This window comes from Canis lupus, chromosome 35, assembly GCF_003254725.2.
Source record: "Canis lupus dingo isolate Sandy chromosome 35, ASM325472v2, whole genome shotgun sequence".
NCBI classification, from domain to species: Eukaryota; Metazoa; Chordata; class Mammalia; order Carnivora; family Canidae; genus Canis; species Canis lupus.
This window is the reverse complement of record NC_064277.1, coordinates 5,626,640-5,646,545: the sequence shown is the minus strand read 5'-3', so window position 1 is coordinate 5,646,545 and position 19,906 is coordinate 5,626,640. Positions and strand designations below refer to the sequence as shown.

The window sequence follows — 19,906 nt, the reverse complement described above, 5'->3', positions numbered from 1 at the left end:
AGAAAGATTGAATCTGAAGTTTTAAATGATCTTTGGTAGTCAAAATATAATGTGTATGATGCTGCAAATAGGGCCCTACTGAGAGCTCGATATAGGAGTCAGAGTACAGGGAAGGTCACAAGGGAACACCTAAAGAGAGGCCCTTTTTTTTTTTTTTTTTTTTTTTTTTACATCATGGCTTTTGTAGACCTCAGTCGCAGAAATATTACTGAAATGATTTCTTTCTGCCTTTTCAAAAGAGCTAACCTCTAACCTGAGCGAGGAAATCAGCCCAACGGCACTACCATCAGGGCTCAAATACTTCCCAACTGTGTGATCCTCATGGCACCGCATTTCTCTGTCTAGGTTCCCTTGTCTAAAAAAAAAAAAAATGGGGATTATAATCATAGACACAGGTCGAAACAAAAAGAACCGAGTGCAGAATTTGACACTGTTAATTATTATATCAGGCATTGTCATTATCATAATTAAAGCTATTATTAAATATCTAAATGACATTCAGAGTGTTTGTACCTGGACAGGTTTACCAAGACATTTTTCAAAAACCAGCACACCTCCTTTCCCAAAAAAGAGTTAAATGACCCTCTGAAATGCCTGAAGTAAGAACATGACACTTCTGTTCAGAGTGCAGAAGAAACAGCCAAGAGTCTTGAGGGAGTTGTTAAGATTCAGTGTGAACACTAGGAGAACACACAGCACCTGTTTCCTATGATACATACCCCCTCGTTCTTGTAGTTCATAAAATGGCCTGGGTTTGGCTCACCTTCCCACCCTGCTTAGTTAGCATCCACCTTGAGAAGCACCTTAGCAGATGTTATATACATGCAAACACACCTGGGGACAAGCTAACACAGCCCTCCTGGTGACAGCTCCGTTGGCGATACACAAAGCAAAGACACACCGGGGTTAGTTAGGCAAAGATGCATCTTTAAGGATTTTCAGGGTATTTGGCTACTGTGTGAATGGGGCTAAAAATAAGCTCATGGCTGGAAGGAAAGAAAAAATAAAAGGTTTTTTAAATCACAGATAGATTTTAGTGCACTGAACATGTATTCTCCAAGCCCGTTGGATTTTTTACTTCAATGCCATTCCACGACTCCGCTGACTCAGTATTACAAACACAAAGTAAATTTGAAGATTTATAACATAGCAACTCTGATCTGTAATGAAATCTGAAATCTAAATGTCTAGGCTAATAGCATTTTAAAAATGAAGCAAATGTTTGTCTGAAATAGGCTACAATTTCACTGCTCTTGCGAAAGGTAAGATTCCTAATTTTTGGCCACGAGCATGCCCATTATGTACAATGGGCACCATGGCCAGAGAAATTATACACTGCAGAAATGTTTTTGTATAAGGAAAATTGTTATCTGGAAACTTTCGCCTCAAAGCACGATTTTGAATGCTATTCAATTACAAATATTAAAAATAATAACATAAAAGAAATCCAGCACCAGATTCAGAGAAATAATCCCCAAGGCCCCTGGGAAGGTTTTAGAGTCTAAACAGGGCCTGGAACAATGTTTTCTTTTTAAAATATTGCTGGTGCTCAGAGAGGACATTAAGGCTATCATCAATACCCACCTGACTGCTGTGCCAGTCTCACAGAAAGACACATCTCATTTCATTAGACAAAATAAAGACAAATCAACTGTAAATTAATGTTCTTTGATTGTATTATATTTCTTCAAAGTTCCCTGTTTTTATTGCCTTGTCCTCATTTCTCTTGTCTTCAGATTTTTCACATTTACACATTTATTTAATATTTTCTCCTTACAAGGTACCTTTCACATAGCTCATTTTATTCTCACGGGAACCAAGTATTATTACCTTGGTTTTTAAAAGTTCAAAAATTGAGGCCTAAAGCACTAATTGACCTAAGATTTTAAAGTGGAGGAAAGAGAACTTAAATTTAATTTTTCTGATTGCACACTACCATTTCTCAGTGGACATGAGATTTTTCTGTTAACCATTTTCTTCCTTCCTCTTCCTTTCTTCATTCCTAAATGCTATATGCTTATTCTCAATGGCCGGTATCAGCTCTGACATCCTCCAACCAGGAACCTATCCTGGAGCACATGCCAAATTTCAGAGGAGGTGCCTCTCCTATGTGCTCCTATAACAAACACTTTGCGTTTCCTTGTGAGAGGAGTCAAGATAGGCTCCTTGAAAACAAGTGATTATGTCTCACTTATTCAATATTGGGATGCAGGCAATGTGCCAGAAATCGAATAGCACTTCCTGCTCAGAAAAATAAAAACCCACCCCCAAAGAGAGTTTAGATAAGCATGTAGAAGAGGCACCTCCTGGTCGGTGGACATCTGAGTTGACACTAGAGGATAAATAAGAATTACCTAGTTGGGGAAAAAATAATAATAAAGAATTATCCAGTTAAAGGGTAAAGAGACTGGGAGGACTAACCAGGTGAGGAGGGGGGAAGAAAAGAATAAAAATAACCAAATAGGAGAAACACAAATACTACTATGCATTTAAAGAAGGAGGCTACCTGCCTATTCAAAACCACTCAGTTATCTAAACCTCACCAACAGCAAATCATTTGATGATAGAAATGTGTTGCAAGGTGTAAAAAAAGAGGGCTCTAAAAACAATTTACCATAGTTTGATAATAGGTAAATTCTGATGATCCTGAATCTCTTTGTAAAGCTACTACTGGAGAAGGAACACTATCTCTCCCTCAACTACACCAGCCCTTCTACCTTGACCTGCCTCGAAAATAGCCTAAACAACACAATCCATCCCCCCATATTCCAGTATTAAATAGATAATAGTACTGCTAGAAATATCACAAATCCTTCCTTTTATCATGAAAGTAAAGAGAAGCTGGCTAGAATAGAATTTTCCTATCAGCAATCTCTATCTGAAACCTGTTTCACTATTAAATTACATTATTTTAATACAAAATATTTCATACCAAGAGACAAACAGAAAATAACAAACATCCATGCACCCACCATTCAGTTTCATGAAATCAGAACATTCTGTCATATTTAACTTTATATCTTTTTAATTTTAATAAAACAGTATGAATACATTTAGAAGCCTGGTTTTATCTCCTCCCTAATATGGCTTTCTGCCTTCTGGAAAAAGACACTAGCATAAAGTTGATGTACTCTTTGTAAAAATACAGGAATATAAAGACTATATAGGATTATTTAGTGGTTTCTTAAATATTACATGAACTATGCATGTTATAATACAGCTGTTGATATACTCTAAAGCCTTGCTAAAACAGGGCAGCAGAGGCCTAATAAACTAGAACAAGAATCTTTGTAAATGCAATTTGAATTCACACATAAGTAGGGAAAACTGGAGGTACAAAAAAATAAACATAAATTAAGAGTAGTAGGTGAGCACTCAAGTTCCAGCTCAAGTTCCACAATAACTGAGACCCCTACAAAGGGACAGCACTATGTATTATGTACTATTTTTCTGTATCTTTGTCAACACTTATAAATCTTAGGTATGTAGGTTTTCACATATGAAAAATGACAATCAGTAACTGACAGTGGTTTTCATTTACTTTTCCCTTGTTACTAATAAGGGTGAACATCTTTTCCTATGTTCATTAGTCATTCTAGCTGCACGACTTGTTCATCACCAAAAGTTCACCATTTCTCTCTTAGGTTGATTTTTGCTTGTTTATTTGGAGGTATTCTTTATATATGCTGAATACTTCTTGGACATACCCATTATTCCCATTAGAATGTCTAAAATTAAAATGACTGACCAGCGGTGCCTGGGTGGCTCAGTCAGTTAGGTACACGTCTGACTCTGGATTTTGGCTCAGGTCATGATCCTAGTGTCACAAGATCAAGCCCTGCCTCAGACTCCACAATGGGCATGAAGCCAGCTTAAGATTCTCTCTCCCTCTCCCTCTGCACCAGCCCCCAACTCTCTCTCTCTCACCTTTCTGAATCAATGAAGGAATGAATAAATACATACATACATACAAAATAAATACATTAAAATAAAAAATAAAATGATTGAACACATCAAGTGTTGTTGAAGATGTAGAGCAACTGGAATTTTCATACACTACTGGCAAGAATGTAAAATGGCACAACCACATCAGAATATAGTTCAGTGGCTTCTTAGAAAGTTAAAATACAACGACCTTATAACATAGCCATTCCATTCCCAGGTATTTACCTAAGCAAAATAAAAGCATGTATCCTTACAAAGAATTGTGCATGAATGTGCATAGCTTTACTTGTAATAGCGAAACACTGGAAACAATCCAAATAACTACCAAAAGTTAGATGAAAAAACAAATATGAATGGGTACATGAATAAATAAACAAACCACGGAATGGAATACCACTAAGCAATAAAAAGAAATCAACTACTGATACACACTACAATATGTATGGATCCTAAAATAATTATAGTAAAAGAAACCAGCCTCCCCCTCAAAAATAGGGTACACACATCATAGGATTCATTTATAAAAATCTGTCAGTAATGACAGAAAGTAATCACTGATGGCCTGGGGTAAGGAGAAGTAATGAAGAGCAGGAAGGAGAGATTACCAAGGAACAGGAGGACACTTTTGTGGGTGATAGACATGTTCATTATCTTGATTCTGCTGGTGGTTTCATAGGTGCATACATATGTCAAAAATCATAGAAGTGTGTACATATGTTCAGTTTACTGAATGTCAACAGCTTGTAGACTTTAAATATGTAGAGTTTATTTTGTATCAATTATAACTCAATAAAGCTGTTCCTTTAAAAAGTTCATAAAAATAGTAAGAAATTGAAGACAATCCGAACCATGCTAGGCTTCTGTCTTCTAAACATATTTTAAAATACAGGCCATGACTTAAAAACAGGCCCTAACCTTCTCTTTACATCCTAAAAATAAGCAAAATAATGTCTTGAGTAAATTAAAATAGTGAGGGGGATAGGCAGCATTAGAGACAAGAAATTATGCTGGAGATATAACTAAGAGTATAAACTGAGAATCCAGGTCTTAAAAAGATTGTTCTTCCTACAGGAAATTCACAGTTAATGTGTTTGCTATTGATAGCAGTAATCAGTATGCCAACATATAAAATTTTCCACTGGTCCAACTCACATGGTTGAGAATCTAGCCCCAACAATCCAAGGCTGACCTAATGAAAATATAATAATAACACTAATCAGCTGTAGGCTTCCTCTCCACTATCTTAATCCATTATCATTCTCATGAAAGGTTGTAATCACTTTTCTTGCTCAAGCTAATTCCATTTTCATGTCCTCCTGCTCAAGTGAAATAAACCAGAAAATCCGTAAGTTCTACTTCATAGAGAGCCAAAACCACTAAGCCCCAACCTAGAAAAAAAAAACCTACATGCAGTTACATACAATTAGCTTCAATGATTTCAGAAAGGTGGTATTTGTTAAGCATTTAAGCCCCCAATGAAAGACAAAAGCATTTAAGTACCTACCATCTCCAAAAATATGTGTCACAAGCCTGATAAGTGTTTGCTTAAGATCAAACTCGATGAGCTTAGTGGCCTCCATGGTATGTGTCTCTTGTTTGTAAGCCGAGCGAGAACTCTGTTCAAAGAGCTGTAGGCTCTCTCCATCCTTTATGCCAGCAAATAACTGTAAACCAAGAGGAATAATATGCATAAATAAAAATAGTATCCTGGACAGCCTACATGAAAAAACATTATGTGGGAATAAATCCATTAAGTCAATGACCATACTGAAATTAACACTCATTTAGTACGGACTTTGAACAAAGCACTATGCTACATGTAATTGAGAGTCTCTAGGGAATTAAAAGATACTGTCCTGATCTTTTCTCATCTCTTCATTTTACTTTGGCTTAACTTACAGTCATTTCCTCAAAAAAGACATTACCCTCAATGCTAGTGTAAATGCCAGTGAATCAAGTTTTCGGACTCTAAAATGTATTCTTGAACATCCTACAGTGTCCTTACAGTGTGACCTGAGACAAAGTAAGAAAGTATATTCCAAGAAATAAATTCTGTAAAGCACACGAAGGCAGAAAGCATGCTGAACTTTGCTTAACCCTGTTATCTCTAAAACTTAGGAAAGAAAATGAAATATAGGTGAACACAAGGCTATGTGTTATGGTAAATAAATTTCAGGTAATGATTTGTATAGTAGAAATAATAACACTAAATTAAGAGACTGTGATAATTAAATAACATATGAAAAGCATAGCATACTGCAATGACTAGATATATTTTAATTATCATCATTATTAATCACATCTCTTATTAGTCATAAGCTGGTTCCCTCACTTCCTTCCTTTAAATAATAAAGTGTACCCATCTTTAACAACAAAGTAAATCTTCACCTGCTAGGAGAGGACTCAAGATGGAGAACTGAGCAAATGAATCTATTGTTCTTAACACCTAATATCCCAAGAATAAAAAAAAATTTAATGTTTTAACAAAAAAAAAATAAGTCAACTGCTATTTCTAGTAATATTGAGCAGAATAATTAGAACCAAGCCTCCTCATAAATCTATTAAAATATACAAAAATTCCTAAAAGCACAGAAGTAATACAATAGAGAGGAATTAAAACTCTACAGGAAAGCACAAAACCAGGGGAAAAAGCATCACATAAGCCAGAGAGAAACACTGAGAATATCTGCATATGCAATGTATCTACTGAAAAGCTGAACATTGGTTATGACAGCTTACCACAGCAAGTCACGGTCAAGTGAAACCCCACAGTGTCTGACCAAATTGCATAATCCAATAAACAGCCCTAAAGGACTTACCCCCATGATAAGGATGAATACAATATTCTTGTACAGACTTGCAGTTAGGAGTCACATTATTTGGGCAAGAGAGAGAATCTCAGGCTGTGAAACTAAACTAAAGCAATCGGAGACTGGTAGCTTCTCTAAGTGTCTAGTAAAATCAAAAGAAAATCTCAAAAAAAGATTCTACTATCCTATAACTCAAACTAGTCCTATTAGAGTGAAGACAATGCAGCTGCCAAAGTCTGTTCTTCAACAACTATTCTAAAATGAGAACAACAAAAAGAGTAAATAAAATTGTTAAATAACATGGGAAAAGGACAATGTCCAAATTTCAAAATGATTATATGTAAAAAAGAAGGAAGGGATGAAGAGAGGGAGCAAGGAAGCAAAGGAGGAAAGAAGGAAGGCATGCAAGTTAAATAATTCCCAGAGAAAAGGAACTATTAAATTCCATCCCACTTTTTACCTTTGAAGTAAGCAAGCACAAGCAGAGAAAAATTGAGGGTAAGAGAAAAAAGGGGAATTGGTGAAGGATTAAGGTTGATCTAAAATACCACTAAAAAGAGTAAGTGACTGTAAGTGTGACAATCCTACAAGTATTCTAAGATATGTGACTAAAGATCACAATGAAGGGACAGCATGACCAATTAAATGTGACAATCCTCAAAATGCATGGTCACAATGGAAAAGAAAAAGATGAAAATAATGAAAGACATCCTTTAGCAACTGAATGGGGTTGCATAAAAATAAAGCAAACCTAAAAACTTAGAGGGTTTATAAAATCATTTCCTTCCCATCTCATCCAAAAAACAAAACAATACAAAATAAAACAAAAAATTCCACTGGAGGCTCTGTACTTTGCTGCACTAACAGAAGAGGGCACCAGGCAACTACAATTTCTTCCAAACCAAACACCCACAAAAAGTAACAGAAGATGATGAAATAAAGCTACATAGAAAATACCAGAAACACTCAGTACAGCTTAACTGATGAAACTCTATTTTCCCCTTTTCCTCAAAAAGAAAGTCAAGAGGCAGCAGCAGAAGAAGGTAACATAATACTTCAAAACCAAATTAAATACACTAAAAAGCATTTGGGGTTATGAATAACTGCTTGAGTCAGAAACTCAAAAATTAAGAACAAAAATGTATGAAAAACAGGAAGAAATGAAAATAAAATTGATTAAACTCAGAAAGGAAAGACAACAAAATTTTCTTGAAATAGAAGTCTAAATCACGAAGTACATGGTAGAGAAGAGCCTCAGGAAAGATTTAATTAGGAACATTAAAGAAAAGTAGGAAGAAAGCAAGACAAGAACAACAAGGTGAAGAAAGAAGAATCTGAGAGAAAGTGGTGGAAATGGAAGTCATGCAAAGAAGGAATAACATGTATATAATTGGAAATCCCTATAAGAGGAGAGAACACCATGAGACCAGAACTAATGGGCACCAGATAAAATGAGTACTTGAGAAAATGTAGCTTGGGAGGACAAAACACAAGACATATTCTGATAAACACTATCAGACTTCAAAGATGAAGAGGAAAAAAATACCCTAGGCCTCCAAGCAAAATGATCAAATAACTTTGAAGGGCAAAGCAATTAGACTAGCATCAGACTCTTTGAAATAACATGCAGCAGGGCAGCAGGGGAGTCACATTTTCAAACAATCCAATAACAATTAAAAAAAATTTTTAAAAAGAAAGAAAAAGTTATGTACCAAGAATTTTATACCCAGCAACACTGGCTTTTGCACATCAGGTCTACAGAAAAAGCTCTAAACATACAACAACACGGGAAATTTCATATTAATGAGCTGGTGTTTTTTTTTCCAAGATTTTACTTATTTATTCATGAGGACACAGAGACAGAGACATAGACAGAGGGAGAAGCAGGCTCCCTGCAGGGAACCCAATGTGACACTTGATTCCTGGACCTGGGATCACACCCTGAGCCAAAGGCAGACGTCCAACCGCTGAGCCACTGAGGCATCCCTTAATGAGCTCTTTTTAAAGAATTCACTAAAGCATAAACTTTATTCAAGCAAAAGGTAACTGAGAAATATTCACCAAAAACCTACCACATTAATAATGAATAACACATTAACACATAAAATTATAGATCTGAGACTAAAACAAAGTAGAAATAATAAAATAAGAAACGGAAGGAGAGGGAGTAGAAGTGGCAAATGAAAAATACAAATTGGGGATCCCTGGGTGGCGCAGCGGTTTGGCACCTACCTTTGGCCCAGGGCACGATCCTGGAGACCCAGGATCGAATCCCACATCGGGCTCCCGGTGCATAGAGCCTACTTCTCCCTCTGCCTGTGTCTCTGCCTCTCTCTCTCTCTCTCTCTCTCTCTGTGACTATCATAAATAAATAAAAATAAAAAATAAAAAAATATTAAAAAAAAAGAAAAATACAAATTGGTTACTGTATACATGACAGGTAATAGTTAAAAAACACCTTTAAAACAAACTAGTAGGTTAAATAAGAAAATGGTGAAATGAGAGTATTTAAAATGATGTAAATAGAACAGTTACCATTAAAACAAAAATATGAACCTTTCTAAAAGGCAAAAAAAATTAATTCAAAGGCAAAAAACCAAAATAAAATATATTTGGTGGAGAAAGAAATATGCTGAATATAAAGTAATTCATAATTACACAATATTATGACGGAGTTGAGACCAAACATATCAGGCATATCACTATGTGTGAATGGACTTGATTCACCTCTTAAAAGGAAAAAAAAAGAACAAAAACATTAAATTTGATAACAAAGCAGGACCTAACTATATGTTGTTTATAAGAAACACATCTAAGACAATGTTAAAAGTAAGAAACAGAGTATAACAAGCAAATAGTAACGAAACATCAAGCACAGCAATCATGAAATCAGAAAAGGTAAAATTCAAGCAAAAAACAAAAACAATAACAACACTAAACATGAAAAACAAGACATTAATTCTAAAATTTTCAAATCATAATAATATGCAGGGCTTATCAATATTTATAAATCAAATAACACAGTAATCACACTTATTTTGAAAAATCCATAGGAGATGCAAAAGACACACTTTAAAACACTAATACTGGGAGAATTTAATACATTCTTAGGATAAAATCAAGTACACAAAATTAACTAAGAAGACAGAAGGCCTAAACAACATAACTAATAAAGGAAATAATATAAATATCTTACTACTTGACAGTATAAAATACATTTTCATCTCAAGGAGCCAGAAAACATGAACAAAAATTGATCATATATCAGTTTTTAATAAAAAATATAAGTATGTTCCATAAAGAAGAAAAAAGTGCGTCTCATAATAAGAAATAATAAGTTACATTTCTACCCCAATACTACAAACTGAAAGTCATTAACAGAAAAAAAGAAAATATACACGCCCTTCTACATGGAAATTGAAAAGGAAAAAGGAAAAAGTTTTTCAGGAAACAACAGGACAAAGTGACAATTATCCAAATATATAAGGAACTTTTAAGAGTTGACAAAACATCAAGAAAAAAGGGAAACGGGATCCCTAGGTGGCGCAGCGGTTTGGCGCCTGCCTTTGGCCCAGGGCGCGATCCTGGAGACCCGGGATCGAATCCCACATCGGGCTCCTGGTGCATGGAGCCTGCTTCTCCCTCTGCCTATGTCTCTGCCTCTCTCTCTCTCTCTCTCTCTCTCTCTCTGTGACTATCATAAATAAATAAAAATTAAAAAAAAAAAAAAAGAAAAAGAAAAAAGGGAAACATATATGAACATATAATTCACCAAAAAAAAAAGATAATGACTCTTAACACGTGAAAGATATTCAGAAGAGAAATGCAAATTAAAACAACAGTATGACATTAGAAAAATTAAAACTCAAAACACACTCTTCTGGTGGGACCTGTGAAAACTCATACAGAGATTGTTGACAAAAACACAGAAATTGGTAGAACTCTTTTGAAGGCAAATCTGGCAATAGCTAACAAAATTACATATGCATTCACCTCCTTACTCAATCCTCCCACTTCTATTTACCCTGAAGATAAACCTCCAGAACTAATACCTATATTCAAGGTTTTCATTGTAGCATTGTTTGTAACTACAACATATGGGAAACAAACAAACAAAAAAAATGTCCATACAGAAGAGATAAGTTAATATATGATCTATCCATCATTGGAGTATTTTAGAGATAGGAGAGAGAACGAAAATCTCTCTGAACTGATTCTCAAGGTACATTGCTAAGTGAGAAAAGCAAAGTGCAAAAAAAGCATATATCATTTATCAATTATAAGAGCACCTGGGTGGCTCAGTCAGTTAAGTGTCTCCCTTAGGCTCAGGTCATGAACTGGGGGTCCTAGGATTGAGGCCCCATTGGGCTCCCTGTTTAGTGGGAAGCCTGCTGCTCCCTTTTACTATCCCTCTGTGCAATCACTGTCTATCTTTCTCTCCCCTTCTCACTCCAAAATACATTTAAAAAATCTTTTAAAAAACCAATTATACTTCTTTCATGTAAAAAAAAAAAAAGAAAATACTAAAACATACACAGATCTGTACATTTGTATAAAATAAAATGAACAAATAACATCAAAAAGATGAACCTAAAGAGGTTGATTTTGTAAAGGAAATCGGGTGGTAACAGATTGAAGACTGAAAAGAATCAGTGAAAGGGAATGGAGTAAAAAGAAGGAGGTGTTGGGAGTGAGGATGAGACAGGAGTAACTTTTTGAAGTAAACTTTTTTGTATACTTCTGACTTTTAGAATCACAGGAATGTTTTACCTACTAAAAAAATTACAAATAATCAGAACTCACCCAGATATGGCGAGAACTTAAAGCAGAATACCATGAGTAAGAATAGAGCTGCTTCTATTCTTAATAAATGACGCTGACACACACTGAAGAGGGTAGGAAAAAATTAACCAAAGTAAATTTGAAAAGTGATATTCTAACTATTTTCTTAACAGAAAATAACAGCAAATATATACCAGCATGTAATTTTTTTCCACAAAAGTATATGTCAACATTTCTGAAACTACTCAATGTTCATTCTAAAACTGAGTAAGGAGAACCAGGTTATTCACTCACAGTCCAAAAACAAAAACATGAGGAGAGCTAGAAAGACTCATGTCATCATGAAACGGAAGTATCCATATAAATTCATATTTTCTACATATACATTGATTAAAACAAATAAAAGTACATGTACATATATTTTCTGTCCATTGAGGGGAATGAGAAGCAATGACATCCCAATAGCAATATTACACTCAAGCCTGGGATTCTAAATACCATTTTTCAATAAAAAAGCAGGGCCCCTTAAAAAAATGAATTGATTCCAGGGTTGGGACGAAGGAAGCACACCATGAACCCAAGATACGACGTGGGACTCAAAAATGATGAAAACGTGTCAAAAGAAACAGGAAACTAGTGGAAGGGGCTCCCACTGGCCAACGGGGGGGGGGGGGGGGGGGGGAGGGGGGAGAGGTTAGCTGAAAAGTGAAATAAATAATTCCAGTAAGGCGATATATAACCGATAAAATAATTACCTACAAAGTCATGCTGATATAATTAATTGAATAAATATATGGGAGAAGGTAAAAGCCTTCCTAAAAATAAAATTCTACACAACAGCTTTATTTTTTTTTTTAATTTATTTATTTATTTATTTATGACAGTCACACAGAGAGAGAGAGGCAGAGACATAGGCAGAGGGAGAAGCAGGCTCCATGCACCGGGAGCCCGATGTGGGATTCGATTCCGGGTCTCCAGGATTGCGCCCTGGGCCAAAGGCAGGCGCCAAACCGCTGTGCCACCCAGGGATCCCTACACAACAGCTTTAGAAGAAATGATGGATAAAGAAAATGAACATCTGGCTCTAAAGTTAGTGGGGCTAAATATAATGAGAAAAAGGATATTTACATAGCTTCAAAGTATCCCTCCACAAAAAACGTATTAGTTGCAAGGGGAAGAATAGTTACTTCATGGTGCAGAAATCTAGCAGATGCTATCTTTACCAAGTGATCAAAATTAAAAATTATACGTATCGACACCATGTGGCTTATAATACACAAATAAAAGCACAAGTAACTTATACCATATTACATGAATACAGTCACTGACCCCAAAATAACTACACACACACACACACACAAAATCAGCATATAGTACTTAATATTCCTATAGATGAAAATAAAGCTGTTGTTTTTCCATAAATGAGTACCACTCTAAGGACACATTAATTAGAAAGAAATGTGGAGAGCTGAACACTAAGGTGAAATGGAAAGGAACATTTCATCAGTAATGGTACAAAGGAAAAAGGAATGTGGTACTCTTCATCAAAATGAATATCCAGGTAAAAGATGTTCTCCTCACAAAATAAATAACTGATAGAAATGTAAAAGCCCCAGGTTCCAAAAGATACCTTTTATAGTCCACTAAAAGTAAAAATTCTATTACATGACCTAGCTGGCTAATAGAAAAGAACCTTTTACTCACAATCATGCATTAAAACAAATGATCAACACAACATCAAGTTATTCAACTAGGAAAAAAAAGTTATTCAACTAGAAAAGGAAACTGGAGCTGAGTGGAATTACTTTGGTGTAACTACCAAAACACATGAAATGGGGGCCCGCAGGGTGACTGCCCTGCTCTGTGTCCACTCCAGAAGATGAAGGTCAGCCTTTTTATATTTATATATTTAATGAGGTAAAACGGGACATACAGCTTTTAGGTATACAACATTATGACTTCAAATATGTATAATTGTGAAATGATTACCAAAACAACTTTGGTTAACATCTACCATCACACACATTCACAAAATGGTTTTTTCTTACGATGAGAAATTTTAAGGTCTACTCTCTTATCAAGCTTCAAATATACTATACAGTATTATGGTCTACTGCCACCAGGCTGTATATAACATCCCCAGAACTTATTTATCTTATAATTGAAGTGGTAACCTTTGACCACCTTTTGCCCATTTTGCCTTACCTCCTAACCCCCCGCCTCTGGCAACCAACAATCTGTTCTCTAGGAGTTCAGGTTTTTTAGATTTCATATATAAGTGAGGTCATACACTATTTGCCTTTTTCTGACATTCCACTAAGCATAATGCCCTCAAGGTCTGCATATGTTATAGGAAACAGCAGGATTTCCTTTGTTTTTATGGCTGGGCGTGTGTGTGTGTATGTATACACATCTTTTTTATGCGTTCATCATCAATAGACCCTTATGGTGATTCCATATATTGACTATCGTAAATAATGCTGCAATGAACATGGGGGTACAGATATATTTCAAGATAGTGATTTCTCTTCCTTTGGGCTAATGCCTGGAAGAAGTGGGACTGCTGGATCATGTGGTAGTTATATTTTTAAGAGAAAACTCCATGCTATTTTCCATAGAGACTATTCTAATTTATATTCCCACCAACAGTGCACAAGGAATCCCTTTTTTCCATATCTTTGCCAACACTTGTTAATTCCTGTCTTTCTGACAGAAACCACTGTAATAGGCATAAAGTAGTATCTCATTGTGGCTTTGCATTTCCCTGATGAAAAGTAATGTTGATTATCTTTAGATGTATCTGTTGGCCATTTCTATGTCTTCTTTGGGGAAATATGTATTCATCTCTTCCTCCCATTTTTAATTGCCTTTCTTTAAATTGACTCTCATGGGATCTTTATATATTTTGGGTATTAATCCAAATTAATATTTCTCTTTTGGATCATTTATTACTAGTGTATAGAAATATAACATTTTTGTATATTGATTTCTCACCCCGCAACTTAACTGAATTTATTAATTAGTTAAGCAGTTTTTTAGTAAGGTCTTTATTAATATCATGTCATCTGCAAAAAAAATAGTTTTACTTCTTGCTTTCCAATTTGAATACTATTTTTTGAGTCTAATATTACTGTCTAGGACTTCCAGTAATATAATGAATAAAAATTACAAGAAGAGGGGATCCCTGGGTGGCGCAGAGGTTTAGTGCCTGCCTTCGGCCCAGGGCGTGATCCTGGAGACCCGGGATCAAATTCCACATCAGGCTCCTGGTGCATGAAGCCTGCTTCTCCCTCTGCCTATGTCTCTGCCTCTCTCTCTCTCTCTCTCTCTGTATGACTATCATAAATAAATAAAAATTAAAAAAAAATTACAAGAAGAGTCATCCTTGTCTAGTTCCTAATCTTAGGTAAAAAAAAAAAAAAATGCTTCCAGTTTTCCATCATTGAGCATGTTAGCAGTGGGCTTGTTATATATGGCCTTTTATTACATGGAAGACACTCCCTCTCTACACAGTTTGTGAGTTTTGTTTGTTTGTTTGACCATAAATGGATGTTGAATTTTGTCAAATTTTTTTTTCTACATCTATTGAGTTCTTATGAATTTTATCCCATGTTATGGTGATATGGTGCCTCAGTTTGATTTGCAGGTGTTGAATCCTCCTTGCAACCCTGGAAAAAAAAAAAATCCCATTTGGTCATGGTGTATGAACCTTTTAATGTCCTGTTGAGTTCAGCTTGCTAATATTGTTGGAGATTTTTTTATCTATGTTCATCAGGGATAATGGATTGTACTACAGACATTCCTCATTTTTTTTGTGCTTCAATTCCTTGCACTTCAAACAAATTGCATTTTTTACAAATTGAAGGTTTGAACCTTCACTGGAGGAAGTACTATGTGATGGAAACAGCAAATGAACTAGAATTAGAAGTGAAGCCTCAAGATGTGACTGAACTGCTGCCATCTCATGAACTTGAACAGATGAGGAGTTGCTTCTTATGGGTGAGCAAAGAAAGTGGTTTCCTTTTTTTTTTTCTTTTTTAAGATTTTATTTATTTATTCATGATAGACACACACACAGAGAGAGAGAGAGAGAGAGAGAGAGGGCGGCAAAGACACAGGCAGAGGGAGAAGCAGGTTCCATGCAGGGAGCCTGATGTGGGACTCAATCCCCGGACTCCAGGATTACGCCCTGGGCTGAAGGCAGATGCTCAACTGCTGAGCCACTCAGGCATCCCAAGAAAGTGGTTTCCTGACATGGTACCTATTCCCAGTGAAGATGCCATAAAGACTGTTGAGATGATAATGGATGATTTAGAATGACATAACTTAGTTGTTAAGGTAATCAATTGTGAAATCAATTGTTAAAGAAGAGTCCACTGATGCTGCAAACCTCATCACTGTCTTACTCTAAGAAATTGCCACAGTTACTCCAACTTTCAGCAACCACCACCCTGATCATCAGCAGCCGGCAACAGTGAGACAAGACCCTCCACCGGCGAAAAGATTACAACTCACTGAAAGTTCAGATGGTGATTAGCATTTTTAGCAATAAAGAATTTTTATTTCGGGTATGTACATTGCTTTTTAGACATAACGCTATTGCACACTTAACAGACTACAGTATAGCACAAACATAAATTTTACATGAACTAAGAATCCAAAAAATTCATTTGTATCACTTCATTGTGACATTCACTTTTTTGTAGTGGTCTGGAACTGAACCTGAAATATCTCTAAAGAATGCCTGTAATTTTCTTTCGTTGTATTTTCTTTTCCTGGTTTTGGTTATCAGGGTAATTCTCACCTTGTAAAATGATTTTAAAAGTGCTCTCTCCTCTTCTATTTTTTGGGAAAGTTTGAAAAGGATTGGTATTAATTCTTCTTTAAATATTTAGAGGAATTAGCCAATGAAGAAGTCTGGTTGTGGGCTGTTGTTTACTAGGAGGTTTGTGATTACTATTTCAATCTCCTAATTCATTACTGGTCTGCTTAGATTTTTTTCGTTTAAGTAGGCTCCATGCAGAGCATGGAGCCCAACACATGGCTTGAACTCAGAACACTGAGCTCAAGACCTGGGGCTGAAATGAAGAGTCAGGACACTTAACCAACTGAGTCACCCAGGCACCCCAAGTCTGTCCAGATTTTCTAGCCCTTCATAATTCAGTGTTAGTAGATTACATGTTTCTAGGAATTTGTCCACTTCTTCTAAGTTATCCAATTTGTTGGTATCCAATTGTTCATAGTAGTATTTCTGCAGTATCAGTTGTAACATCTCATCTTTCATTTCTGATTTTATTTATACTGTGTCTCTTCACTTTTTCTCTTGGTAAGTCAATCTAAAGATATGTGTATTCTGTTTATCTTTCCAAAAAAAAAAAAAACAGTTCTTAGGTTCATTGGTCTTTTCTACTTACTTTTCAGCCTCTATTTTACTTTTTTCCATTCTCATCTTTGTTATTTCCTTCCTTCTATTAACTTTGGGCTTCATTTATTTTTCTTTTTCTAGTTCTTTGCATTGTAAACTTAGGTTGTTTATATGAAAATTTTTAGTTCTTAATTTTAGATGTTTATCACTATGAACTTCCCTTATAAAACCGCTTTCAATGCACCTCATAAGCTTTAGTATGCTGTTTTTCCATTTTCATTTGTCTCAAAGTATATTTTGATTTGTTTTTATTTCTTCTTTGACTTACTGACTGTTCAGTAGCATGTTATTTAATCTCCACATGTTTATGATTTGTTCAGTTTTCATCGACTATTGATTTCTAGCTTCATATCACTGTGACCAGAAAAGATGCTTAATGTAACTTCAGTCTTCTTTATTAAGATTTCTTCTGTAGCCTAACATATGACCTATTGTGGGGGAGTTCATGAAGAAGAGAAGAATGTATACTGTACTGGATGGAATTTTCTGTAAATATCTAGAAAGTCCATCTACTACTGTATAGTTCTAAGTCTTTCATTTCCTTATTGATTTTCTGTCTGCATAATCTGCCCACTAATGAGAGTGAGATATAGAAGTCTGCTATTATTGTATAGCTGTCTATTTATTCCCTTAGTTGGGTTAATATTTATTTTATATATGTTTAGGTGCCCATGTTGTGCATATTTACAAATGTTATATCCTCTTGTTGGAGTAACCTCCTTTGCCATTATATAATGGCCTTCTTTGTCTCCTAGTACTATTAAAGTCTATTTTATCTGATGTAAGTATAGCTACCCCAGCTTTTGTTGGGTTTCTATGCATGGAATACCATTTTCTATTCCTTCACTTTAGGTTTGTGTGTGTCCTTAACCCTGAATTAAGCCTCTTCTAAGCATCATATAGTTGAGTCTTGTTTTCTTTTATTCATTGAGCCACTCTATGTCTTTTGATTGGTAGACTGACATTTACATTTAAAATAATTATTGATAGGTATGGACTTATTACCATTTTTTTAGTGGTTCTATAATTCCTTTGTTCCTTTCTATTTCTCTTGTTCTCTTCATTTGTGAGTTCATGATTTTCTGTATCGGTATATTTACATTCCTTTATCTTTTCTGTATCTACTACAGGTTTTTGTTGTGTGGTTACCCAGAGGCTTACCTAAAATACAGTAGAGTTGTAACAATTTGTTTTAAGCTGTTAACAACTAAAATGCTGAACACATTATAAAGTTCTACATTTTTATTCCCCTCATTTGTTTTAATGTCACAACTTACATCTTTTGATGTTGTGTGTCCATTAACAAATTGCTGTATTTTTACTACTTTTGTCTTTTAACCTTCATGTTAGAGTTATAAGTGATTAACCCACTAACATTACGTTATTCCAATTTAATTGTGTAATTAACATTATCAGTGAGATTTATATATTTTTATGCTTGCCTATTACTAATTAGCACCTTTTTAATTCAGCTTAAGGAAATTCCTTTAACATTTATTTTAAAGTCAGTCTAGATAAACTCCTTCAGCTCTTGTCAACTAAACTCTTCTTCGAATCTAAAGGACAGCTTTGCTGAGTATAGTATTCTCGACTGAGCAGGTTTTTCTTTTGGCACTGGATATATCCTGCCATTCTTGCAAAGTTTCTGCTAAAAATTTTGTTAATAGTCTTATGGAATAGGAGGGTTGTGGAAGTTCTCTTATAAATAAGATTTTTTGTTGTTGCTGCTCTTAAGATTCCATAGGATTCACTCATATGTGAAATTAAAGAAATAAAACAAAGATAAACAAACAAAAAAAGGCTCCTAAACACAGAGAACAAACCAATGGTTGCCAGAAAGCAAGGGGATGGGAGGATGAGTGAAGTAGATGATGGAGATTAAGAGCTCACTTATCATGATAAGCACTGCTCAGTGGGCTGTCTGCTTCTCCCTCTGACCCTCCACCTTCTTGTGCTCTCTCTCTCAAATTAATAAAATCTTTAAAAAGAGATAAAATTTTAAAAAATTAAAAATTGTAAACTCTTTTTAAAAAAGATTTTGTCCTTACTTTCAACTTTTAACAATTTAATTATAATGTCTTAGTATTCATTTTATTTTGAACATGCTGCACTTCCTGGATATGGATGTCTATTTCCTTTCCATATTAGGGAGGTTTTCAATAACGATTTCTTTAAATATGCCCCTTTCTATCTCTTCTTCTGTGATCCCTATAATACAAAATACTCTTCCTGATGGTGTCCCACAGATACCTTAAGTTATCTTCACTCTCGTTATTTTTTCTTTTTGCTCCTCCAAATGGATGAATTCTACTGCCCTGTGTTCAAGTCCACTAATTCTTTCTTCAGCTTCATCTAGCCTGGTGTTGAATCCTCTGTTGAATTTCTGTGTGCAGTTATTATATTATATTTTTCAGCTTTGCAATTTGTTTGGTACTTATATTTTCTCTTTGTTGAAATTCTCACTTTAGTTATGCATTATTCTCCTAACCTTGTGAGCATTTAAGACTATTATTTAAAAAAAATAAATAAGACCATTATTTTGAACACTTTCTTAGGTAAATCATTTATCTCTTTCTCAGGTAAATCATTTATCTATTTCATTAAGGTCTTTTTCTGAGATTGTATTTTGTTTTTTTTATTTAGAACATATTCCTCTATTTCTTCATTTTCCTTAACTCTCTGTGTTGGCTTCTGTGCATTAGATAAAACAATTCCCTCTCTCACTATTGATGGAGTGGCCATGTATAGAAGGTGAAACTTATCATTCAACCCTGTCCCCAGCTCTTGATGGTTTCTCAAACCTTTATCATTGTTCAAGTAGCCTTCTTTGTACTTAATCACTCCCAGTAGTTGAGGATGCTACAAGACCTATTACTGTCCCAAAGTGGAGGATCTCAGTCAGCACCTAGATGTAGGCTGATTAGAAGCCAAAGTGTAAAGCAGC

General features: G+C 35.1%; 1 protein-coding gene across 3 annotated transcripts in view; it reads right to left on the bottom strand.

Moving 5' to 3' along the window:
- FARS2 (phenylalanyl-tRNA synthetase 2, mitochondrial) overlaps positions 1–19,906 on the bottom strand; it is a 375,390-nt gene that overhangs the window by 330,519 nt on the left and 24,965 nt on the right. For 2 of the 3 annotated variants that reach the window (XM_035710517.2, XM_049106000.1), the window contains exon 2: positions 5,450–5,609. In XM_035710517.2, the coding sequence (XP_035566410.1) occupies positions 5,450–5,609 (160 nt within the window). Of the gene's footprint in view, positions 1–5,449; positions 5,610–8,987; positions 9,103–19,906 lie in introns of those variants that run through there. The other variant, XM_049106001.1, reaches the window with a different exon arrangement.